The sequence below is a fragment of the Gracilinanus agilis genome, chromosome 2 (assembly GCF_016433145.1).
Source record: "Gracilinanus agilis isolate LMUSP501 chromosome 2, AgileGrace, whole genome shotgun sequence".
Lineage (NCBI taxonomy): Eukaryota > Metazoa > Chordata > Mammalia > Didelphimorphia > Didelphidae > Gracilinanus > Gracilinanus agilis.
Window position 1 is genome coordinate 106827705 of NC_058131.1, and position 27275 is coordinate 106854979.

At 35.8% G+C, this 27275-nt stretch overlaps 1 protein-coding gene across 1 annotated transcript in view; it reads right to left on the minus strand.

The window, feature by feature from the left end:
- Window positions 1-26057, minus strand: part of PNPT1 (polyribonucleotide nucleotidyltransferase 1) — a 59062-nt gene extending 33005 nt beyond the window's left edge. Inside the window, exons 1-13 of the mRNA XM_044663352.1 lie at window positions 25897-26057; window positions 18826-18886; window positions 18326-18400; window positions 17382-17487; window positions 16240-16289; window positions 14289-14352; window positions 14150-14197; window positions 9592-9705; window positions 6609-6795; window positions 4301-4352; window positions 3261-3318; window positions 1520-1616; window positions 267-369 (exon numbers count right to left, since the gene is read on the minus strand). Of these exons, the coding sequence (XP_044519287.1) occupies window positions 267-369; window positions 1520-1616; window positions 3261-3318; window positions 4301-4352; window positions 6609-6795; window positions 9592-9705; window positions 14150-14197; window positions 14289-14352; window positions 16240-16289; window positions 17382-17487; window positions 18326-18400; window positions 18826-18886; window positions 25897-26057 (1176 nt within the window). The remainder of the gene's footprint in view (window positions 1-266; window positions 370-1519; window positions 1617-3260; window positions 3319-4300; window positions 4353-6608; window positions 6796-9591; window positions 9706-14149; window positions 14198-14288; window positions 14353-16239; window positions 16290-17381; window positions 17488-18325; window positions 18401-18825; window positions 18887-25896) is intronic.
- Between the last annotated feature and the right edge of the window lie 1218 nt (window positions 26058-27275).

Genomic DNA, 27275 nt, shown 5'->3' on the forward strand with positions numbered 1-27275 from the left:
ATCACCACCACCATAGAATATTAAACATGGAATTGGGCTTCTTAGAGACCATCTAGTTTAACCCCCTTGTTTTATAGCTGACCAAGAGAAGGCACAGTGACTTTCTGAAATCACATGGCTATTAAATAGAAGAGATATAATTTTTTGACTTTTAGCACAGGGCTCCTTACACTAGGCTCATATTGTCTATGGAATAAATACCAATGGAAAAATAGGAGAATAGAGAGGTAACTGCTATGATGTATATAATGATTTGCAAATATTACCTGTGTTTGGCCCCTCTGAAATAGTGCTGATCCATGAAGGGTTCTGAACATGTCCACTTCACAACTAATATCCCTAAGTGATGTCAAATCTCTTCCATCACATCTATAATAAACAAAATTAAATATAAAGTATGTCAAAGTAGGAAAAAGTCACACTCATATAAGATGTCATTCTCCCTTTCCCTTTGTCCATGCTCTCCTTCAAGTTTATAATAATAAAATAATAACACCTATCATTTATGTAGAAGTTTAATGTTCACAAAAAGGAGTGATAATGAAATTAAATCTGCCCTGCTGGTCCTTAATCTAATAACCAAAGGTGAGAACATTCCCATTTAATTCACAAGTTGGGAGGTCTGTGACCCACATGTGCTAGAGTGAGTGACAAATCAAAATCTACTGAGTACCTCCAGAGCATTCCTAAACAAAACATCTGTTGTGATTGGACATGTAAACTAAGAGGAAGGCACAGGAAGTGAAGTAAAAGAAGCACCTTTTAAGAGGGAGTGACAACTTCCTGTCAGAGAATTCTTGTTTGTTTCCTGGAGTTGGAGGACGAGTTGGAGATGCTGCTTGCTGGACCTGAGACCTTGCCCTGAGACCTTGGTAAGACTGTTTTTAAATATCTTCCTTAGAACTACACGTGGTGAGAAGAAGGCTGACTACTTTAGCCTCCCGGAGGCTCCCTTGATTGGGAGAAGGCCTTGTGGCTAAACCCCTTGTTAATTGACTTTTAGTCTCTCTAGCTGGGCCTCTGGAGCCCTGCTGGAGTAAAACCCAGACTTGAATACAAATACAAAAGTTTATTAAGTTAGATCTTTTTCTCTACTCTCTTCTCATTTTTCTACTTCCACTCTCTCCTATATTTTGTAAATAAATTACTAAAATTATTTTAGGAATTGGTATTTATTCAGTCCCTTGGCAAGCATACATTTAAATATTAATACCCAACCAAAAAACCCCCCTTTCCCCTTTTACAGAGGTTTTACAAATATTATCTCATTGTATCCTTATAACAACCCTGGGAGGTATGTACTATTATCACCTACATTTTACAGATGAGAAAACTAAGATAGAGGTTAAGTAATTGGGCTAAGGTTACACAGTTGCTAAATATCTGAGGTTAGATTTAAACTGGTGTTCCTGACAACAGGTTCAGTGCTCTAATGACTTTCCTACTTTTCAAGTGCAAAATAAATATAAGCATTAAAAAGTATAACTTACTTTATTTTTCAGGAAAAGATCAGACTTACCTTCTATATTCATTTAAGACAATAGTTCTAAAAACATCCTTTGAAACTACATTGAAGGATTCTATTATTTCATATGGATCAGCTTCTGGAAATTTTTCTACATTTGAAAGATAAATCAGAAGAAAAGATCTTTTTATAAGGTTGGGTTTCTATAGGTAGACAATCTATAAAAATTGGATTTCATTTTCCCAACTTATAAGAGTATCCTTTAACGAGAAATTCCCAAGCCAATCTCTTTTGTACTTCCCCTCTATTGTACTGTCCATGAGACCAGATTGTTCACCCTCTGTCATGTCTATACTGCCCTCTCTCCATACCTTTGCTCATAACTCTACCCATACTTGGAATATAGGTGAATTACAAACTGCTAAATGCCTTAGTTTCTGTCTGTACTATGTGCAGTTCTGGGCACTTTAAAGCTGAAAAATGATGTTTTAGGGTTGCCTATGCTGTGCTACTCACCAATAAATTTCACTTAGTCACATTATGAAAAAGTACTACTGATCACATCAAAAGTAATCATCCTTACTTCTTTGCCTTGATAACTTTATCTTAACCTGTAAATTTGGAAATCAATGAATTCCTTTTATGCTAATATACCTAAGTCCTCATCAACTGAAAATAACATAAAACTGAATGCAGAGCATGATATAATATCCCAGAAATACTTGTTTGTTCAAATATAAATCACAAATAGTCATCTTATAAAAACTTCAAATATTAATTATTTATTAATAATGCTGTAAGAAGTTTTTTCCCAATGTAATGTTTTGGCATAGTCACCTTTTGTGTTTAATTTGGATAAAGACCTGAGATGTTATGAATAACAGATAACACATATGGTAACTTTATTCAAAATCAATTTAATCTTATTAATTTTTAAATTATATAAAAGGATTCTAAGAATTTTTCAATAGCAATTATAGTTGATAGCCTTGATTCTAATAGACAGAGACATGGAAAAAATTATTCTAACAACTATGCAGCTTTTTAAAAGAACAAATAAACTGAACTATAGGATACTTGTCAATTTGGAAGAAATTTAATATTTTATGTTTGGTTTATGCTCAAATAGCACAACAGATTTTACATTAAAATGCACAATTTAGATCCTTCTCATGAACAAATATACACAGGGAGCAAATGGTGTGTATAACTCAAATTTGTACTTCATTCCACATCTGTTAAGTAACTACTATAAATAGGAATAGGTGAGAGATACAAAGGCAAATGAGACACAATTCCTGCTCTCAATGTATTTGCAATTAGTAGGGGGTGACAAGATAGATTGGAGTCTTGTTGGCCTTGAAGGCCAGGCCTGGAGTTTAGTCTTTGCCTGACAGATGACGGGGGAGTCACTGATGATTTTTTTAAAAAATGGAGTAACATTAATAAAGATAAGCCTTGGGAAGATTCACTTGGGATTCACAATGGGAAGCAAAATATAAAGGAAGAATAGTCAGAAGGCTACTGCTATGAGAGGGCCTGAATTATAGTGGTGACAGAGGGAGAAGACATAAGCATTATTATGAAGCTATCATAAAGAAAACATGATTGACTGGATATGTGGGACAAGGGAAAGTGCCTAAGAAAATAATACTAAATAATGTACCTAGAATTTCCAAATTATAAAACATAGAATTATCTACTTTGTGCGAATAAAGGTTAACAATGGTGAAATAATATAAAATTTCACTGTTACCAAAATAAATCAAAACTATTAATAAAAATAGCAGAGTACCTTTTATGAGTTCCTCAATATCTAATCTTATCTTGTTTATAGCATCATCTCTGGAAACCTAAAAGAAGTTACAGTTGTAAATATGAACTATAATTACTAGTAATATAACAAATACTTTTATGTTGCTATACAACTATGACCAAATTCTTAAGTGTGTACAGAATTCTGGGATTCAATAACGGGAATCTTATATCAAAGACACTATAGTGGCTGATGAAGAAAACCAAAATACTCAGATGCATTTATACATATCCAGATATTAACAAATGCAGAAATGGGATAAAAGAACATCAAGAGAAAAGAAAGTTTCAAGATATTTCAATCAATTGATCAAGAAACATTTATTAAGTGGCTACTAGGTCTCAAGCACTGTCCTAAGCAGTATGGGTACAAAAGGAGGCAAAAGATAGTCCCTGCCCTCAAGGAAATAACAAACTAGTGAGGGAGACAACATGCAAACAAATATAAATAAAGGAAGATATATATATATATATATATATATATAGTGTGTGTGTGAGTGTGTGATAAATAAGAGACATTATCGTAATTAAAAGAGGCTGGAGAAGGCTTCCAGGAAAGGTTGGGACTTAGCAGACTACCTGGCATATAGTGGAACTTTCTTGATGACTGCTGACTGACTAACTTAAAGGAAACCAGGGAGGTCAGGGCATAGAGGATAGCCAGATGCCCAGAGCATTAAATATAATATATAATAAATATATATATGTATATATATATTTCATGAAAACAGAAGCAAGGAGCAAGCTAGGTAGCACTGGGGATAGAGAGCCAGGCCTAGAATCAAGAGGACTGGGTTTCAAATTTGGCCTCAGATACTTCCTAGTTGTGTGATCATGGGCAAGTCACTTAACCTGAATTGCCTAGGCCTTGCTGCTCTTGTCCTAGAACTGATACTAAGACAGAAGGTATGGGTTTAGAAAAATTCCAGCAAAATTCTCAAATTCTATTAAATAATCTATGATGTAGGCATCCTCAAAATTCTTATATACAATATTAAGAAATATTTCAAGTATACTTACTTTGTCATGATTAAAATCAGTAAAAACAGCATAGATCCTTTCCATGGCATGCCTAGTTTAAGGATTGGAACCATATATAAGTTATAGCATTTATAAACATTACCTGATATTTTATTCCATATATATATTCTAATTTAACAGCCACTTTTCAAATACTGATTTAGTCTTAAAGAAAATACTGAATCAGCCTTAAAACTTCCAAGGCCAGATTTTGGTTCCTTAAAGGAAAATCAATTGACATTGTACTTGTAATGCAAAGAGAGAAGAAATAAATATAAAACTGATGAATATGAAAAAATAAATGTCTTTAAAAAGGAAAACAAACTATATACAGATATATGAAAAAATGTTCTAAATTACTACTGATTACAGGAAGGCAAATTAAAACAATTCTGAGATATTATCTAATACCTATCACATTGGCTAACATGATAAAAGGACTAAATGACAAATGTTGGAGTGGATGCGGAAAAATGGGGACATTAATAATATTGCTGGTGGAACTGCAAATTGGTGCAGCCATTTTTTAAGAAGAACTTGGAATTATGCCCAGAGTTGTAAAACTGTGTATACCTCTAGATTCAGCAATACTCTTGCTGGGTCTGATTAGCAAGGAGATTAGGGAAGAAGGAAAAGAGCCTATATATTCTAATATAATTTAAACAGCTCTCTTTGTGGTGGCCAAGAACTGAAAACTGAGGGGAATTCCATTAGTTGGGAATGGTTGGACAAATCATCGTATATGAATGGGATGGAATACTACTGCACTGCAGCAACAACGAGGTTAATTTAAAAAAAAAAACACTTGGAAAGGTCTACATTAATTAATAGAGTGAAATTAGTAGAACCAAGGGAACATTACACAGTTAAAGTATTAATATTTGAAGAATAACTTGTGAATGTCTACCTCCAGATAAAGAACTGATAAATAGAAAAATGAAAGATATACTTTTATTTATATACCCCTCTACCCACTCAAAGGGACCATGACATTTAAACTGATATGAAGACTCTGGATTATAACAGCTGCCACTTATTTAGCACTTTTAAGTTCTGTAAAGTGTTTTAATCCAATTGTCTTAGCTGAGTGGTCATTTTGGGCTATTCCTAAGTGATTGATCATATATAAAATAATGCAAACAAATCTAGTGAGTTGTTCCAGTCTATTTCTTAGTGGAGCATTTGTTTATAGTTATACTTTGCATTTGGCTGTAAATGACTGAATAATAATGTATCTTTTTATTAAGTGGGTAAAATCAACCTCTTTGATAATTTTCTTTCCTTAGATACATTAAAAAGCATTACCAAAGGGGCAGCTGGGTAGCTAAGTGGAGTGAGAATCAGGCCTAGAGACAGGAGGTCCTAGGTTCAAACCCGGCCTCAGCCACTTCCCAGCTGTGTGACCCTGGGCAAGTCACTTGACCCCCATTGCCCACCCTTACCAATCTTCCACCTATGAGACAATACACCGAAGTACAAGGGTTTAAAAAAAAAAAAAAGCATCACCAACATAAAAATTTATACTTTCATTCAGTTAAATTCAATTTACATTTATTAAGCACCTACTGTTTGAGGCACAACAGATCTGCACTCCCATACTAATTAAAAGAAATGCATAAGTCATAAGTATCCAACTTGTAAATCTCTGAACAAATAGGCAGCTGTATACTATCCTCTTCTTATTCTATTTGAAAGCTGAAATGCATTTGGGGAAAGTTATTCTCTTTTCATTGAGCCAGGCAAACAAAGAAATCAGGGCTCTATTGAGTTTTACACACTTTCACTCCTCTGAAGGAACTTCATGTGTTCTGGTATGTGGAAGAAAAAGAGCAGTGGAAGGCAGAGTGCAGACTGTGAGACTGTCTTTTAAAAATGTTTTTGTTGTTATGATTCAAAGCAGATATTTATGACATTAGGACAAAGGGAAGCTGGGTGGTAAAGTGGATAGAGCACTGGGCCTAGAGTAAAGATGATCTAATTTAAATTGGGTTTCAGACAATTAATAGCTGTGCCACCTTGGGCAAGTCACTTAACCCTATTTGCTTTAGTTTCCTCATCTGTAAAATGAGCCAGAGAAGGAAATGGCAAAACTTGCCATTATTTTTGTTAAGAAAACCTCAAATAGGGTCATGAAGAGCCAGACATAACTGAACAATTTATGACAATGACTGCTGGGAACAGAATAATATTGGTTAAAGAGTAAGATTGTACAAATATAACCACAGTTTCTATAGAAAGTTTTTTTCCAAGAAGATGATAAATTTGGCACTAATTTCACAATTTGTAAGGTATAAATAGATGTACTTACTTATTGACAAATTTCACCATCTCTGGAGGTGCAGAAAATAGCTTTTGAGGGGTCCTCTTAACTCTGCCAGACTCTCTCATCAACTTCTGTATTCCCTGGATTATCTGTTGGGTGTGCTTCATGCCAACTTTGATGGCATGACAAAAGTCCTGCTGTAATACATTTTCTGCAGCAGCTTCCAACATCACTATTTAAAAAGAAACAAACAAGGAGCCAATTTCTATTAAATTCATTACTATTTTGTTATTTAGTTTTAAAATGAGTGTAATAAATATTAGTATAAACTTCTTGAACCATAACCTAACACAAATTTAATATATAAAAATTGCCATTAGTTCAGAATACTAAATCTTCATTTCTGATTCTTTTCCTTAAGCAAAGTCAATAGTTTCAAATTTTACACGATTAGCAAAGTGTAGATAAACCACAGGGTCCTCACATTTGAATTAAATTCCAACTGGAAATTTCCTAGAAAATGAAACCAGATAGGAAATTAAAGAAGATAAGTATAAGATAAAGTTTAGTATATCTTAAGAGGTATTTAATTGCAACCGCCAACTCATTTGGTTTCACATCTTTGTATATCTATTGCATAGGGATAGAGAAGCCTAATCTTAATTCAAATAGGGTAGCCTTTTGTAATATATTTTCTTTACTATCAAATTTTTTTGTTTATAGGTTTATTTTCTCTTTTAAACAAAGCTCCTAATAAAAAAAATTCTTCAAAATAAAAACATTATATGTAGGAAAAGGGAGATTATGTAGCAAATCATAATATATAGACTGATTTTAAATGAAAGTGATCTCCCCAGATCATTGTTTGTAATTTTGCTTTCTGGTTTAATTCTCCTACCATGTAATACCCCTTCAAATACTGGAATATAGCAATTATATTTCATTCAAATCACCACATAATCCAGGCTAAACATGACCCCTCAGGATAAACTATCAGAAATTCCATTGTGCTATTTAACTCAACCCTGGATATTCAGCACCTTCCAAAATTCCTTAGTCTTTAATTCCCACTGATTCTAAAGTACTCCTTGATGTCCTTCCTCTCTCCTCTTTCCAGCTTCCTTTGTCTGTTATCTTTCCTTATTATATTTGAGGACAAGGACTGACTTTCTTATTTGTGTCCCTAGTGATTTGCAAAGTGCCTAGGTACATTGTAGGCACCAAAGAAATGTTGACTGAATTGAAGTACCTTCAAACAGTATTCATGTGGCAGAAATTTTGTGGTCCATTATCATCCTAACCCTCCTCTGGCTTACCAATGTCCTTCCTATATGTGGCACCTAGGTGGCTCAAGGTTAATTACTTCTCATCTTTCTAATTAAGTTTATTTTCACTAGACCTCACTTTTTGTCAAATCTAATCATAAAGAGCTGGAGAGGATGAAATGGACAAATTAATACTACTGCATTTTAAAAAGAATTTGGTATTAAACTATTGCTTTCTAGGCTCTAAAATAAATTTTAAAATAGTTATAAGGAAAAAATTATCTTATTGAGCTAGAAAATCTAACAAAATCATTTTGGAAGAAAAAAGATCAAAAAGAGCAAAAGAATTAATAAAATGGAAAGGAAAGTCTAGCAGTACCAGATTCTAAATTATATTATAAAGCAGTAATTATCAAAACTAGGAAATCAGTGGAAAAGAACAAATATGACAAATAATAGTAAAAGATTACAGTAGCCTTTTGTATTTGACAAAAATATAGATCCAGGCTATTGGGATAAGAAATCACTATTTGGTAAAAATTTCTCAGACAACTGGAAAGTAATTAGGCAGAAATTAGGTATAGACCAATATCTTATATTGTTTACTAAAATAAAGATCAAAATGGATACATGACAGATATAAAGGAGATATCCTAAGGAAATTAGAAGAACCGGGAACATATTACTCATCAGATTTATAGATAGGAGAGAAATTTAAGGGTAAACAAGAACTGTGAGATGTAAAGTGGATAATTTTGAGTACATTAAATTGAAAACTTTTTGTACATATAAAAAAAATGTTGCCGACATTTGAAGAAAAGCAGAAAATTGGGAAAAAATTCCAGCTTCTTGCATAGAGGACTCATCAAAAACAGAGAGAGAACTTTGTCAAATTTATGGGAATAAGAACCATCCCCCAATTAACAAATGGGCAAAAGATATGAACAGAGCTTTCTGACGAAGAAAAAGAAAGTTACATATAGGTACATGAAAAATCACTGCTGATTAGGGAAATGCAAACCAAAACAATTCTGAGGTATCATCTCACCCTCACTGGATTGGCTAAAATGATAAAAGGGTAAAATTACAAATGTTGGAAGGGATGTAGAAAAGTGGGGACTCTAATACACTGGGAAATTGTGAGCTGATTTAACTATTTTGGTGAGCAATTTGGAATTATGCCCAGAGAGTTATAAAGCTATATATAACCTTAGGCCCACTAATACCACTGCTGGAATTATTTCCCAAGGAGACCAGGGAAAAAGGAAAAGAACCTTTATGTTCCAAAATATTTATTTTGCAGCAGCTCTCTTTCTGGTGGCAAAGAACTGGAAAATGAGGGGATGTCCATCAATTGGGGAATGGCTAAGCAAACTGTGAAAGAATTCTACTGTGCTATAAGAAAGATGAGCAGATTAATTTTTTAAATGTTTGGAAAAAACTATATGAGATAATGAGAAGTGAAATGAGTAAAGTCAGGTGAGTATTATATGCAGCTACAGATTTAATATTTGAAAGATGACTTGTGAATGTTCACCTCCAGAGAATGAAATGAAAAATAGAAACATGAAAGATATTAACTATATATTTTGCTGGATAATGCCCTCTAAAGTAATGGGGAGGGGAGGGAAGGGAAGGGCTAAATAAAAAAATAAATTTAAAAAGTTACTAGCAAGTTTTTAAATAATTAAATACAAAATATACAGGTATTTAGATGTAAAACTATGAATTTATAAGAAAATATTTGATTACAAACTACTTACCAATCTGACTGCTAGGTGCTCCAGTGACCACTAAATTTAAAGTACTATAGGACATTTCTTTTCGAGTAGGGTTAACAATATATTCTCCATCAATTATTCCTATTCGTACTGCACCTAAAAAGAACTTCAATTATTAATGATATTTTAAAACTTAAAATCACTGATATTGTAATGGTGGGGCACCAGGGATGTTGTTATTATTATTAAAATGTACCCTAAATATTTTGTGGGTTCACACTGGGTTAAAGGAGAGACAGGACCAACCAGGATAGGGAGACCAGGGCTCACTGCCTAGCTTTTAACTGACACAGGAATGGCAGTTGGCCCAACAGTCACCCAGCTCACCCTAGGCCAGGGTCTATGGAACCAGCAGGCAAAGGTAAAAGTTTATACAGTTTAATCGGGGAAATAATAATGAAGGATGGGAATAAGGGATTCTATACTTAAAACCTAAGGGCAAACCGCAGGGGCAGGGAAGGACTTAGCTACACTATCCTATTGACCTAAGCCAGGCAGGGCCCAAAGGAGCAGTACTGGAGTCACAGGGAAAGCTTCTTCAAACCTGGTTCCAGCCAGGTTTGGTCAGCTCAGCTAAAAGGGCCTGAGGGTGGCTTTGGGGTCTGACGGTAATCCAAGGATGGTCACAGGATGCCAAGAGCCAACTCCACCAGGTGATCCAAAGTACCCAGGTAGGGAGAGTGAGTTTGAAATGCCGTCCACCAGATCCCAAACCACTTCCCCACTTGGTGCAGCTCTGTAGGTCTGTTGTCCACTTGCTGAAAGCCTCCACCTCTCAGGATCCCAGGGAATCTGGATGCAGTTTTTCCCTAACTCTGAGATCTCCCAGGGTTAGCAACAGTTGTGTCCAACCCCTAATGGAGTCTCTCTCATAGTCACAAGCCCCACTTCCTGCTCCTTCATTCCATCTTGGAATCCTCCAGCCCTTCCTGCTAGGTCCAACTAAATTAATTGCTAAATAAACCCTCACAACAATATCAACATTAAAAAAATTTTTTTCCTTTCCCTTCCCTTTTAGAATCAATACTGTGAATCTGTTCCAAGGCAGAAGAATGGTAAGGGGTAGGCAATAGGGGTTAAGTGACTTGCCCAGGGTCACACAGCTAGGAAGTATCTGAGGCCAGGTTTGACCCTAGGACCTGCTGTCTCTAGGTTGGCTCATTCAGGGGGGAATGTATAATTCTTTTCAGAAGGGAATGCATGTTTTATAATCTATAATGTAAAGTTTAAATTCTTCGAGAGTAATTTTAGGATAAGAAATTTGCCATTTCCCCAGAATCTAGACAATGAACCTGTTAGGAGAAGGCACCATGAAGATGCCTGAAGAGCCTTCTCTGGATCATGAAGATCCAAAATGAACTATGGGGTGCAGTTAATTGAACTATGGGGAATTGAATGCATTTGTTTTGAATGTACACTTTTATACCAAAACGGGACTGCTCCAATTGGCGCTTTGTCAATGAGACTAGCAATCATTGGATCATTGTTTTTGTCCTCTTTTCTTTTTATCCCCAAATTTCTGTAATTTAAAAGTTAGTTATGTTTACAAGAGCATTCAAGGAGACCAGTCTCTTGCCGCTCTTCGGGGGGGATGTGATATTGGAAATTTGGGAGTCTTAATATCGAGGTTTCTGGAATAAACTTCCTGTGGACATTTAGGGGACTTGAAAACTACATTTCCCATGATTCCTCTTGTGCAATACAGGTGGGCAGGAAGTGTGATTCCGTAGACAGAGGTATAAAGTCTCAGAACTTGATTGGGACTCTCTTTCCTAGGTAGCAGCCAAGGGGAAGGTATGGCAGGCCATTTGAATTAGATCTTAGCAGGCACATGGTTTTCTTAATTATCAATATGGATTATAATAAACCTTTAATATTTTAAAATATATCCTTCTATATTAATTTTATTTGTGACAATCCACCAAGCCATCTATCTGCCTCTGATAGCAACATAACTAACAACTATCAATACTTTCAACAACCGGAAATTTTTCTTATAAATACTGTCATAACAAAACCCTCCATATGCATTGTGTTATTCTGATCTCTATGCCCAATTCTCAAAATAAGTTCTCTTATGAAAATGGACACAAAGTAATTGTACTTGGGGGGGGGAGACCCCTTAATACTAGTATGATTTTATTAGAATCAAAACTTGATTCTAACAAGCTTGAAAGTGACAATATCTGAATTGATTAAAACAGTTCCACATAAGAGATACCATCAACAGAGGTCAACTTCACACCAACATTCTAACATCAACTTTGAGACTTCGTCTGTCTATAAGCTTCTCTTTGTAGGACGTTCTTCTGAACTTTGGTTAAAAAATTTCTGCTTCTTGCTCCTTTAATCCCTTCAATTCAGAGGAGACACTTGTCTTCTCTCCCTGCTTTCTCATCCCCATTTAATTCAGTTTTATCACTGATCCACTCTTGTCTTTCTCCACTAGCCCTTATCTTTGTTCCCTCTACTGTTATCAATTTTTTCATTTTTCTCACTCTTTTTGACTCCTAGAAATAACTGATACCTGGCTTTCTCTTGAGAACACAACACTCTCCAGGGCACCTAGGTGGATAGAGCACCAGGCCTGGAGTCAGAAAGACCTGAGTTCAAATCTGATCTCAAGACACTTACTAGATGTGTGATGCAGGGCAAGTCACCTTACCCTGTTTCCCCCAGTTTCTTCTGTAAAATGATCTAGAGAAAGAAATGGCAAACCACTCTAGCATCTTTGCCAAGAAAACTCCAAATGGGGTCACAAAGAATTGGATGCTACTGAATAACTCTAGCCCCTAGAGGGGTGAAAATATATATATATGTGTGTGTATATATATATATATATATATATTCTCCAATGCTGGCAACTCTTTCTCAATGCCCACAGATCCAGAAATCTGTATACTTTATGCAACTTTCAGAATCTTTTTTAAAATCATTACTCCAAAACCTACTCCTTAAAAGTTTAAACCATTTGATTACAGCACTTTTTAGTTTCTGTTATCCATTGATTTCCAAGTTACTCTCCTCCTTTCCTTAATGAGTGAGGCTCACAACTTTACTCCACTTCAACTCTGGCCCTTATATTTGTTAACTTCACTACTTATGTAGATTATTCTTCTAATACTTTGGCCTCCTAGTTTTTCAATGGAGAAAATTCTAAACTACCTGTCATTGCCATTTATACTGTTCTACTACCACCAATATCTTAAACTCTAAAATGTCTCTTTTGTATCACAACCTTGTATGAGTCTACCTCTCCCATTGCCTCATTCCTAAATTTGCTCTTTGTCTTCACAACTTTCAATGCCTGAGTCTCTCTACCCTGTTCTAAATTAACACCTCTCTTTTGGTTTTTCTCCTTTTATAGTTGGGATCCAGTCCAAAAAGAGACTAATTGCTTGACCATTGAATACTTTATTCCTTGTCTTTTTATATGTCTTGATAAAATTCAACCATGTATTATGTCACCCTTACTATCTAATTTTTTGGTGGCTATTTAGGAGTTGCTGAACAAAGGAGGAAGTCACCAATCATGCAAAATGCCTACTACAAATTTATCCTCATTGCTACATGGCAATCCTTTTCTTTATTTCTGATTGACTCCCTATATATATCTCTGCTGTTCCTGTGCCTCTTTTCAAAGCTTTCAATATAATTCTTACTCTCTCAGAGGTGACTTTGTATTCTTTTCCTTACAGAAGTCTAAACTCATCTGTCATGAGAGTCCTCATCTCCAAATTTCTATACTTTTACTTATCTTTTCTACCTATGACCCAGATCTAGAGGACAAATTAGTATTTCTCCTTGTTAAGACAGACTACTCTTATTCCACCTGTGCCTTTTACTCCATTCTTTTCAAAAGCCTTCTCTATTGATCCTTCCTTCTCTCATCTTTGATCTGTATTTATTGACTCTCTTTTGCCTAAGAACATGCTTGTTTCTGTAGTCTTAAAAAAAAAAATCTTCCCTTGACCTTAACATTCCCTCAAACTTTAGTCCTCTTGTTTCTCCTAATCAATTCACGTCTATAACCATTGCCCCTACTTCCTCACTACCAATTTGCTCCTTTGAAATGTGGATTCTAATCCAACCATTTACTGAAACTGCTCTTTCAAAGGTCCCCAGTAACCCCATAACTGGAAAAAAAAAAAGCCATTTCCTCAGTTTTCTATTCCTTGACCTTTCTGGAACACTTAAAACCACTGACCACTCCTTTTTTGCTAGCTAAAAACCCTTTATAATCTGACTTCAAGTTTCCTTTCTAGTCTTTCCATATAACTTGTCCTTAAGTACTCCATATCACTGCTCAACTGGACTACTGTTTCCTGAATTCTGCATGTTATCTTCTGGCTCTGTGAATTCATGTGGGCTATGCCCTGTTCCTAAGACATATATTCTATCTCTGCAGTCAAAATCCTTCTTTGTCTTTAAAATTCAGCTCAGGGACATATCTTTTGTAAACTCCTATTTAATTTATTCTGCCCCTCTTTCTTCTGTCTGACTGTTTTCTTCTCTCCTCAATTTTCTTAACAGTACTTACCAATGGGACCATTCCAAGGAATATCTGATAATGAGAGGGCTGCAGAAGCTAAAAATAAGCAAGATGAAACATTAGAAAAAAATTTGAGCTTTTGGAATAACTTAAATATTAAATTTAAAATGTCTGATTTTGGACTTACCTCCATTAATTGCTAAGATGTCAGGTTCATTAACACTATCAACTGCTAAAAGATTACAAAGGACCTGATATGAAAGAAAAAAAAGGAAAACTTTTAAAAATCATTAAGGAAAACCATCTGTCAACATCAGCTTAAAATTATATAATAACAAGTAACATGTCCTTTGTAATGGATTAAAACGGAGTAGATAAGACGGTATTAATAACAAACAAGTAAGTTTGAAACATCCTTGCAAAGGAGAGGGGAAAAAAATGGAAATCCAATGTACAAAAAATCCAACTGGTTGAAGAGTACTGGTAATTTAAAAAGGAATGTTTATTGGAAAAATAAAATAAAAATTGTTATTTAAAATAAGACAGTAAGAAGATGCTTGACTTGTGCTATTTAATTTATTTACACCATTAGTAAAAATACCTCAGGCACTTGTGATGGTTGCACTAAGTTAGTTATACTCTCACTTTGTACCCCTTTCGTCCATTGGCCATACAATTCAAATATCTGGCTGGTTAGTCCATAGCCAAAGAACACAGCAAAAATGAAAAAGTATTTCATGAAAGCATGGGCATAACCTATATCAGATTATTTGCTACCTCAGGGAGGGGAGAAGGGTAAGGAAGGAGAAAATCTGAATTTTAAAATGTCAAAGAATTATAAAAAAGTGTTTCTACATGTAACTAACCCCCCACCCCCACCCCAAATCAAGAGGAATCAAACCTAGAATAATGATTTTATTAGATCACATCTCTCAATAAACAAACTAGATCAATCAACCAATATCTATTGAAAAAGCAGATCTTTACAAAGGCAAAGTGCTAATAGCCATTAAGCAAAACAATTCTATCTTAATGATGACAACCCTATAGACCTGTGATGGGCAAACTATGGCCCGTGGGCCAGTTGCAGCCCACTGAAATGTTCTATCCAGCTGTGAGATATTATTCCTAATCTGAAGAATACAATGAGTAAGATACAATACAATGAAACTTCGAAAGAGTTGCCTTAGAAACAGACTGATAGGTGAACATTTCCTTTCCTTTGGCTCCCTCTTTAAAAAGTTTGCCCATCACTGCTGTAGACAGTCCTTCACTAATATTTTAATTATATAAAAATTGAAGTATGGAACACCAAAAATATATACTTTAAAAAAGACACAAATCCCTTTTTTCTACATAACTGTACCGTGAAGAGTCTTTAAAAAGGGAGATTTCAAAATTCTCTTCCCTACCTGTTTTTTTATTGTTCTACACTCATTCTAACTCAGAATGGATTAAAATTAAGGTTATATTTTGCCAGGAGAGATACCAAAGGACAATTCAACAAATGCTACTGGCATATTATCTAGGCAACATTCTGAAAAATTCAAAATACTTAAATTAGGGATAAACTGCATTACTAACAATAAAGCCTATTACTAATAAATTTATTTGTAACAAAAAATGTGATGTGGATCTTTTTCTCCATAGAAAACTGCAATACTTAATTAATAGAAACTAATAATTAAATTATGTTCTATGTTATACCTCAAAAATTAATTGTTCTGCTGGAGAGGCACAGCAACATAGCAGAAAGATCACTAAAAGAGAGAGGAGAATGCTAGGCTTGACTCTTACTTTTGACATTTATTAGTTATGGGGCTTTGGTTACGCTACCATTTCTTTATCTATAAAAATGAGAATAAGAATTCTTGCGACTCCTCATGGTGTTATTTTGAGTTTTAAGCATTTTTGTAAGCTTGTATGCATGTGAGTAACTTTTACTGATGGAAAGATTTCTTTTTCAGTAAATCTCCAATTATCATATGGAATGAACATTGTACTTATTCATTATTCATTCAGCTTAAAATGTAATGTTACCAAGAAGAATCTTTATTTTCTTGTGACCAGCATTGTGCTAAAAATACAGTAGAAATTTAAGAAATACTGATTAAAAAAAAATACTGAACAGAACTTACCTGTGTATCATAGAAGTAACCTGATGGAAAGAGAGGCCTGATTGAACGATCTGGCAGGGGGGAAAAGAAGTTTTAAAATAGTATTGTTGGGATATTGGTTTATTATTGATGTGATAAAATAAATAGACTTTTGGTATTAAGAATGTGGCTAAAAACAACAAAGGTGCTCAATATGAGAAATTTCCTTTTTCCTCAGGTTGACTGGAATGTAAATGAATGGAATGATAGAACTTGTATATGCTTATTCTATTCTGGGAAATAATGTAGGTGCCCAGGTGCTTTGCCCAGGACTATAATGCACTAGCAGATTAGTAAGCAATCTAGGAATTTGCAGTTTGTATTTTTTGGTAGAAGCCAAAAGGAGTAGAAAGGGAAATTTATTTTCATTATGTTCCCCAACTCATTAGTGAAAAGGAGAAATAGGGGGAAAAGACATAAAAACTGAACACTAATGCAAAAGAAAATCCTTCCCACTATCATTGCCAATGCTACTAAAATGTAGTTATAGCTTCTAGCCTAATATTACTATAGTCACTTTTATATCCCTCCTGTAAATTCCAAGAAATTCAACTTAAGACATTTCAAAAATAGCCACAATTTATAAAATAACTCAAATGTTTGGAGATACCAAAGAACTTAGGAATCAACCCACGAAATTTATCTAGTATGCAAATACTACAGCATTTTTTGAAATTATTTAAGTGAACTCTATTGAAATTCATGGATGTTATAAACATCTTGTTCATTCTCTTTTTGCTTTTATCTATCCTTTGTATTGCAGTGAGAATAATTATCCTTACATATACATATGCTAAAAAACCTCCAGTTGGTTTTTAATGTCTACTAGTTAAAACACTTTTGCTTTCCATTCAAAAGGCCTCCACAATCTCATGTGTCTCTACTTTTCTATCTATATTCATTCTCTCAGTAACTTCATTAGCAACCATGGGTTTGATGAGCATCTCTATATAGATGACTTGACCTGTCCACATCTGAAATAATTATCTTCTCTCTTCCAAACTTCCTGGGCTCCCAGGTTCATTAGCTTACCCTGATCTTCTCTTCACTCTCCCTCATCCTATGTAGACAGAGAAATAATTCAAATGATCAAATGGAGTTATTTTCTGCATTTTTTATCTTACCTATAATTCGACTTGTGAGAATTTCTTTATCAGAAGAGCCAAACTCTCTTCTAAGATGGTTTGTGGGAATTCTACCTGCTGCAGCAGCTTTTTGCTTATAGTCAACCTTAAGAGAAAATGGAATAGTTTTTATGAATTCCAACAATAGTTATACTATTACAAACTCTAATGCTTATTATTGCCTTTCAAATAATTATCTGCCTGGTACCAATGGCAAATTTTTTTTCTTCGGAGCAAAACCAGTGTTGTTTATTTTACAACCTATATATCTTCTTATATATTTAAGATAGACAAAGGCTTTATAGAACTTTGGGTTGAAAGAAATCTTAAGGGACCTCTAATTAATGTTTCATCCAGTGACTCCCTTCTAATTTCTCCAATGTTCTTTTGCTTACGCCTAGGGCAACTTCTTGTTGTCATTTCAGACGTATCCAACTCTTCATGACTCCATTTGAGTTTTTCTTGGTAAACTCTAGCTCATTTTAAAGATGAAAAACTGAGGCAAACTGGTTAAGCGACTTGTTCAGGGTGACATGGCTAGTAAGTGTCTGAGGCCTAATCTAAACTCAGGAAGGTGAGTCTCCCTGACTTTAGGCCCAGTTGTCTATTCAGTATGACATCTAGCTGCCCCTCTAAGGCAACTAAGATTCTACTCTTGCACTATTGGTACTTATGAAAAGTTTTATATGTTGAAATAAAGTCTACCTCTTTTACAAATTTGTTACTATATATGTGTTAAGAGATAATTAGAATCTTTAAATAGCTAATTACTGTCATCAGTTTAATTATTCACTTAAAAAATGACCTGGATTCATCCTGGACCAAGCTATTTTGTCCAAAGAAATATGGAAATAGAGCACTAATTTTTCCATTTTTTCCTTTGTACCCTTTGGATACGGTCACGATTTCTATTACCAGGTTCACACAATTTATCTGGTACTTACCACTAAAGGCATGAACTGGGAAGGTGAAGGCTTTGTTTTACTGACTGCTGTGACCATCACAGCTGTTTCACCTGACTTAAAAAGAATACAAAAATATAACAAACATAAGTAAGTAGCATTGCAATGAGAATTATGAATTTATCAATAATTTCTGCTTATTTAGCAGAAAAACAAACAAAAAAGAATGAGGTACTACTTTGCTTCAATTATGGAAGATCATTTTTTATTATAGTGACCTTAATTAATCTTAAGGTACCAGAATATTTAACTTAATGCAGTAAAATATTTTTTTTAAAGAAATCTCAAGGATAAAAAAAGGGTACTTGTTTTAGAATAGTTTTGATATAAATACCAGAAATAAATTAAGTTATTTCTGAAATGACTTCCATTACCATAATTCTTGCATTACCCATATCCATTCTGATACAATATAACTATGAAATTAGAATCAGGTGCAGTAACCATTTTTTAAAAACTGAAAATTAAAAACCATGTTTTACCTGTACTACAGCACAGCCATCTGCAAATCTTGCCAGTTTTCCAGATGATATTTCTAGTTTTCTGTTTTAAACAAAACCCAAAAGACTTTGAGTTATCAATGCAATTGGTAGCTCTAACACAATTCTCCTGAGCAGAACAGGGAAGTCATTAAATGCTAATAATAATAACAATTCAGATAATAATTTTTATGACATTTTTAGAGAGATTTAAGTTTTGCCAAATGCTTTGCTTATGTTCTCTAGTTTGAATCCTATGAAGGAGGCGCTATTATTCTGGTTTACAGATGTGGAAACTGAGGTTGAATGAGGTTAAGAGATTAGTTTAACTTTCTATATCCTTTGAATCTCTAATTCTTACCATTTCTTCTTTTGAAATATCTGTGGTAGCCATCCATCCCCATTCACTCCTGCAGCTTCACTGGGAATCCAGGCCTTCATTACCTCAAGCCTGAATTAGAATGGTATTCCTAGTTAGCTTTCAGGTATCTAAGTTCTCTAAGCAATTAGAGCTCAATCTTCCTAAAACTCTACACCAAGGGTTCTTAAAGTTTCTGTTGTCTAGTGAAGAATATGGATCCCTTCTAAGAATGTTTTTAAGTGCATTTAAAAATGCATAGGATGCATTTATATTGCAATTATATTGAAATATAATGTTTGAAAGGATGAAAAAAAACTAAGTTCATAGACTTCAGGTTAAGAACCCCTAGATTACATCAAGTATAATTTGCTGACAAGTCTACAAGTTTCTTTTCTGCATCAAGTCTAAATTTCTTTGCTGGCTTTAAATATTTTCCATATGTTGGAAACAGCTAGGTGGCACAATAGATAGAGTACCAGGTCTACAGTCTGGAGGATTTGGGTTCAAATCTGCCTGCAGATACCTTCTAGCTGTATGACCTTGGGCAAGTCACTTAACCCTCTTTACCTATCCCTTTCCCCTTCTGTCTTAAAGTTGTTATTAATACAGAAAATAAGGGTTTAAAAAAATCTTCCCTATTCTGGCACCACCAGCCTCACTTTACAATATGCCCTCAATCCAATTTTTGTTCCAACTTCACTGTCTTCAATACAGTCATGGTCCTTTCTTCATGTTTTTTCTGCCTAGACTGCTACCTCTCTTTTTTGCTATTGAAATTAAGTTTGTCAATCAATTCATCAGCAAAAATTCATTTCAGTTCCCACTATTTGGGAAGCATTGAGCTAGGCATTAGAGATGAGAAAACAAAAAGGAAACAGGCTTTGTTTTCAATTAGCTTCCATTCTACTGGGGAATGCCACATGGTCACATATAAGTAAAAAACAAAATATGAAATACAAAAAAGAGATAGAGATGAACAACTGAGAAAATAAAGACAAACTTCTTCAGGTGAGTCTTGAAGAGGACTAGGGATTCCAAGAAAGAGAAGTACAGTGGGAGAATATTCTCTCTGTATGGACAGATTGTATAAAGAAATGGTGGTGAAAAGTTGGACATGTATGTACAAGTAACAATTAGAAGAAGGCAAGAGTCAGATCATGAAAGGTTTTAAATGTTAAAGAGAAGTATTTGTATTTTATCCAACAGGGGATCCTTTGAAGCTTCTTGGAGTAGTAACAAGGAGAATAACATGGTAGAACTTATTCTTTAGGAATATCAAATTGGCAGCTATGTGGAAGATGTTTTAAAAAGGGAGAGGCTTGAAGCAGGGAGACCAATAGGAGGTTATTACAATAGTCTTGGACAAGAAATAGTCCTAGTCTTAGGTTGGGTAGCTGGTTGGCATAGTGGATAGTGCAGAGGGCCTTGAGTCAGAAAGACCTGAGTTCAAGCCTCACATTTACTAGCTGTGTGATCCTGAGCAAGTCATATCCAACTTTTCATCAGTTGACAAAGATACTGGAGTGCTTTGCCATTTTCTTTTCCAGTTCATTTTCCAGAATAGGAAAACGAGGCAAAAAGGGTAAAGAGACTTGCCAAGGGTCACACAGCTGGTGTCTGAGCCCAGATTTGAACTCAGGAAGATGAGTCTCCCTGATTCCAAGCCCAATACTCCAGTGCTCTATCTACTGTAGCACCTATCATCTGCCTAGTAGGCAGTTAGAGGTATGGAATAAAGAGCTCAGGAGACAGATGCAGGATGGCTATGTGGATGGATCATAGATTTTTTTAGATGTAGAAGGGAACATTAGATATCAATGAATCCAATCCCTCATGGAAACAGAGGGCCAGAGAGGTTAAGTTATTTGCTCCAAAGTCACATGGCTATTAAATGTCTTAGAGGATTTGAATCTAGGTCTTCTTGACTCCCAAGTTCCTTGTTATCTACTTTTCAAGTCATCTGCATAGAGATTACTTGGCTGTCCTCCACGCTTAGAATGTGGATCAATTTATTTCTGGCTCTTAGGAGTCCTTTGTTTCCTGTAACACTCGACTCAAGTGTTATCTTCTATATCAATGATTCCCAAAGTGGGCGCCACCACCCCCTGGTGGGTGCTGCATGCAGCGATCCAGGGGGCGGTGATGGCCACAGGTGCATTTGGGGGTGGTGAATAACAGTAAGGAGGCGGTGATAGTATGTGACAGGGGGTGCTAAGTAATATTTTTTCTGGAAAGGGGGCGGTAGGCCAGAAAAGTTTGGGAACCACTGTTCTCTATGAAGCTTTTCTTGTTTCCCTAACAGCTGCCCTTCTAACCCAAAAATTTACCATGTAAATTGTGTTATTTTGTATTAATTTACTTAGGCTCACATTGTATCTTCTGATATCTCTTTGAAGACTAGGAGGGTTTCATTTATTTTATCCTTAGTAGATGGAACATTGTTGGAAACGAGCCAGCAGTTTCCAGTTATCTTGAGAGGTGTGATGCTTTAGCCAAAAAGGAGGAAGAGAGTTGGAGACACAGTGGATTTTTCTCTCAGACTTACTGCAAATCTTTATTTTTATACTTTTCTCTCACAGTCACACAAATGCTGGGAAAATTTACATTTTCTCATTTCTCAATTTCTCATATTGATTTCTTATATTGATTATGTTTTCTCTTATCGATTATGTTTTAGTCTAAACAAATTTCAAAACTACCAAGACCTTAGGTTATCCAATTATTATTTTGATAACAGACCTTCAACATATTCCAAAAATGGATTAGAGTGTGAGAACTCTTAAATCCAGGGGACAAGTCTAAGGTGGGTAAGTAGCAAAATGTGAGATTATTTTGGTTTCACAGGGTTAAATTCAGTGTGAGAAAGGATTGAGGCAAAAAGGTATTTTTGTTTTGTCACGCTGTGGCCTTCAAACTCTGAGACAGAGAAAAAAGCAGCTTCTGCTATTTCACTGAGGGTGTAATTATAATTTTTTTTTAACCCCTTAACTTCTGTGTATTAGCTCCTTGGTGGAAGAGTGGTAAGGGTGGGCAATGGGGGTCAAGTGACTTGCTCAGGGTCACACAGCTGGGAAGTGTCTGAGGCTAGATTTGAACCTAGGACCTCCCGTCTCTACTCCTGACTTTTAATCCACTGAACTACCCAGCTGCCCCTGAGGGTATAATTATTAACTCATTAAATGCTGGTTTATTATAGAGTATTAAGGAGAATTCTATAACGGGAGTCCTATAAATGGATCTCTATAAAGAAATTTTATATTTATACTACAAAATTTGAGGCTATCCTAAAAATATAGATTGTAGTAATTTTAATAATAAAAAGTATTAATCAGAAGAGAGTCACACAGAGGGGTCTGATTGGGTATCCAATTGGGTATTCATCTATCCTGTTGCCTGATTTTCAGACAATAGGGATCAATGTAAGGCTCTGCCGTCTGCATTGACTCAATGGACCCTGATGGAGACTCTTATTTCTCTGAGGGGCTCCCTGCAGAACATGATAGGCATTTGTTGACTGAAGAGATTATCAAGTGAGAACAGAAGAGAGCCCAGAGTAGAGCTCATGTGCAGGGTAGAGCGCTTTAGCACATGCACAAGAGGGAGCTAGACATGGATAATAATCTTAAAAAGTAGATCTAAAAGGACTGATTAGATAGGTAGGAAGATATATATATGAGAACAGTGTTAGGAAAACCATGAAGGGAGAGTCTTAAGGACTAGGTGGTTAATAATGGCAAATACTTTGGAGGTTAAGAAGGAAGAGGATTAAGAAAAGACTATTATAGATTTTGTAATAAAGCAAAACCAGGTGATTTTAGATAGGGCAGTTTCAATCAAGTGATAGAGAATGAAACCAATGGTTAAGAGGCTGAATACTGATTTGGAGGGATGCAAGTGGAGGCAATGAATATGGCTAAATTTTTTTTTTTTTTTAGGAGTTTAGTTGTGAATGGGAGAAGAGATACAGGAGAGCTTGGAGGACTGTTAGGTCAGGTTTCACTACTCTATTTCCTCTCATTCTCTTCAATCTGGCTTCCAATCTAATTCAATAAAAAACTGTTCTCCCTCAAATTTCGATTTCAAAGATCTTTTCTCAGGCCTCATTTTCCTTTACCTCTTTTTCATGTTTGACACTTTTGACTACCCTCTTTTTTTGCTCAATCTCTGCTTTTTCTTTCCTCCTACCAGCCTGATTACTCCTTAGCCCCCACTGCTGGATCATTATTGAAATCTCCCTTCCTCCCTAAGTGTGAGACTCTATCCTAAGTTTCTTTACTCTCTATATTCTCATGGTGATTTCATCAGCTCCCAAGGTCCATTTCTATGCAAATAACTCTGAAATCAAAACCAGCCTTTCATCACTAATTTTCTACTGGACACTTCCAAATGGATGGATAGATGTCCCAAAAGCATCTTAAATTCAACATATCTAAAACAAAACTCTTTATCTTTCTTCCCCAAAACCTCTTCTCGTTCCAGGACAACTCTGAGGGACTTATGAAAAAGAATGTCATCCACCTCTAGAGAAAGAACTGTTGGGAGTATACATGCAGATGATAACATATGATTTATCACTTGTTTATTGAGTATATGATTTGGTGTTTTGGTTTTATAAGATTATTCACTTACAAAAATGAATAATACGGACATATATGTTTTACTTGATAATACATGTATATATATTCTGCTTCAAAACTGAATTTCTTGTCAACTCTGGGAGGGAAGAAAGGAGGGAGGCAACATGAATCATATAATTTTGGAAAACTTATGTGGAAATTTGTTATGAAAATAAAATAAAGAAATAAAAAACCCCCCAAAACAAAAATGAAAACCTCTTCTGGCTTTATTAACACTTGATTGAAACTACCCTATCCAAAGTCACCAGCATTCTCTTTATTGATAAAGTGTTTTTTTTCCCAACCCTCTTCCTTTTGTATGACATAACTGTTCATCCTATTCTTTCTTACTTCAATGAAGAGTACCACCATCCTTACAGTCACCCAGATTCACCATCTAGAAGTCATTCTCTATTGTTCGCTCTGGTTTATCCTCTAACCTAATTGGTTACTATCTTGAAAATTATTCATACTTTCTCACTCTCCCATTCTCTACCCTCTCCCTCTAGTTCAGACCTTCACACTGTTATTTCTTGTCTGAACCATGGCAAAAGATTCTTAAATCAATCACCTAGCCTCCAACTTCTCCCCTCCAATCCATACTTCACCCAGGCATCAAAGTGCTATTTCCAAAGCAACGATGTGATCAAGTCACTTTCCCACAAAAGATACTCCAGTGGCTCTCTACTGCAATACTTCTCTGGCATTTAAAGTCCTTCACCAATGGGTCTAACTTACCCGTCAAGGTCTTCTATCCATTACACACATTCAATAGTTCAGTCAGACTGATATCTTCAATAGATTCATCTCCTATCTCCATGCTTTTTTGGTAAGTACCTGTAAAGTAATCCTTCCTATCCTTTGCTTCTTACTTAGATCCTTTGTTTCCTTCAAAGTTTAGCTTAAGTGAGAATTCCAATATGAGGCCTTTCCTCATATTTCCTCATATTTCCATACAACTGTTTGCTAGTGCTTTTTATAATCACCAAACTATCTAGCAATACTTTGTATATATTTTGTATCTACCTTTATGCATACATGCTTCCACCCCCTTCCCTATAGAATATAAACTTCTTTTGAGAGGGGGCCCAAATTACATCTTTGTATCCCCAGCTCCAACCACAGGCCCGGTAAACAGTAAAAGTTTAATAGATACTTGTTTGACTGATTATTAAAGCAATAGGTCAATCACATCAACAAACCAGAAACATTAAGAATTAGATTGAGAAAAAGTCAATGAATTTAACAATTAAAAGGTCATTTGAGGCTCTGAGGCATCCTGGGACTACATGAGCAAATACCATAGAACAGATGAAGCATGGGAAAAAAGAGGATTAAGAAGTAGAAAGCATTAGCGATAGGCTAGTTAAATGCCTTCACTTTACATATAAGGAAATTGACAGCAGAGAGGTGAAGTGATTTGCTGAAAAATCCACACAGGTTGAAAACAACAGAACCCCAATTCGAAAGTAAGAACTCCCAAACCTAGTACTTTTTCCACTATACTTCATTACTGAATACCAGTTAGTAAACTACCAAACATCTACAAGCATCTAATACGTGTCATTAACATAGTTCTCAATAATAAAGAAAGATTTGCAAATTAATCCCTACAACAATCACACTTCATCTTCCCAAGACAGAGGAGGAAACTTGAGACCGAAAAGTTAAGCGGCTTGCATGCCCAGGGTCACAAGGCTAGGAAGTGTCAGGGGGCAGGATTTGAAAGTAGATCTTCTAGATTCTAGAGTTCTCCCCTCAGCTCTCCATTTTGCATATAAGGCATATGAGGCTCAGTGAAATTAAAAGACTTCCCTAGTACTAAGAGTGATAAGGACAGGAAGCCTTCCGGCTCCAGATTCACTCATTCACACTTGTCCTTGGGAGGGATGGGTAGGCTCTCAAACTCCACTGGGGGCCCCGGGAATGAGAACCCCTGGGTGGGCGGACGTCGCCTGGGAGGGCTGGGGTGAGCGAGAAGCCTGAGGTCCCTGAGAGAGAGTCTCGGGTTGGGTGAACAGCGCCCGGGGGCCGCGATGGGGTCACAACACGCGGGTGCTTAGAAGGAGTTTGCGGAGCCGCCAGGTGCTCCCGTACCTGCTGCCCAAGTCCACGGTCACGGTCCTGGGACTCGTGCTTCCCCAGAGCGTTCGGGCTTGTCTAGGAGGGAGCCGCAGGGACTGGACCGGGACAAGGAAGGGCCGGCTCTTCAGCGGCCGGAGTCGTAGGCACAAGCAGCAGCGTGTGGAGGCTGCCATGACACCGCGGCGGAGGAAATGGCCCGTGCCGCGCGTCCTGATTGGCTAATCAACGCAGACCGGAGAAAGGGCGCCGCTGAGTTTCCTTTCTGAGGCTGGTGGGGAAATCCGAGGGAATTACTTCCGATGGAGACCGAAGAGGAACAAATTTCATTAAATGGCAAACCGTAGCTCATTTCTCCAATTCTTATGCGGGAAAGTGGAATTAATGAGACCTGAATTCTAAATCAACCCTTGACAGTTACTAGCTGTGTGACCATAAGGAAGTCACTTGACTTCACTGAGCCTTAGTTTTAACTTAGCAAAATTGGGATCTTTAAAAATTTTAAATATTAAATTAAAAAAAAAATTAAACTTTGATTTGAAATGTAAATTTAATTAAAAATTAAAAAAAATTTAAAGACAGTAATAATACCTGTTATATCTACCTCATTGGCTTAGTTGTAATGATCCACTGAGGTAAATTTTGTGAAGCAGTTTGCAAACTTTAAAGGCTGTGGAAATGCCTGTCAAACCAAGGGAACCATTAGTGGAACTTAGAAAAGTGTTTGTAATTCATCTTTTTTAAGTGAAAAAGTCCATGTATCTAATAATGAAGGTAGATGATAAATGGAATACTTAGAGAGAACATAATAATGGAAATTATTCCACTGTCCCATAAAGTCATGAAGACATGGTTTAAGTCTTGATTCAAACATAAGCAGGTTATGTGATCCTAGGATCACTTGTTAACTACCCAGTGCTCCAGGATGCTCTCTAAGACTAAAGATACTCCACTTTGCATCTGCTACCCTATCTGGTCACTTCACTTTGCATGTGTTGCCCTGCCAGTTTTCTTTTCTTTCCTTTTTTTTTAGTTACTTTATCTTTATTTTTAAAAATTAATTTATTTAATTTATTTATTTAGACTATTTTTCCATGGTTACATATTTGTTTTTTCCCTCCCCTTCTCTCTCCCCCTTTCCCCCCAGCCATGAAGCAACTCTACTGGGTTTTACATGTGTCATTGATCAAAACCTATTTCAATATTATTAATATTTGTACTAGAGTGATTGTTTAGAGTTTGCATCCCCAATCATGTCTCCATTGAACCATGTGGTCAATCAGTTGTTTTTCTTCTGTGTTTCTGCTCCCACAGTTCTTTCTCTGGATGTGGATAGCGTTCTTTCTCATAAGTCCCTCCAGATTGTCCTGGATCATTGCATTACTGCTAATAGA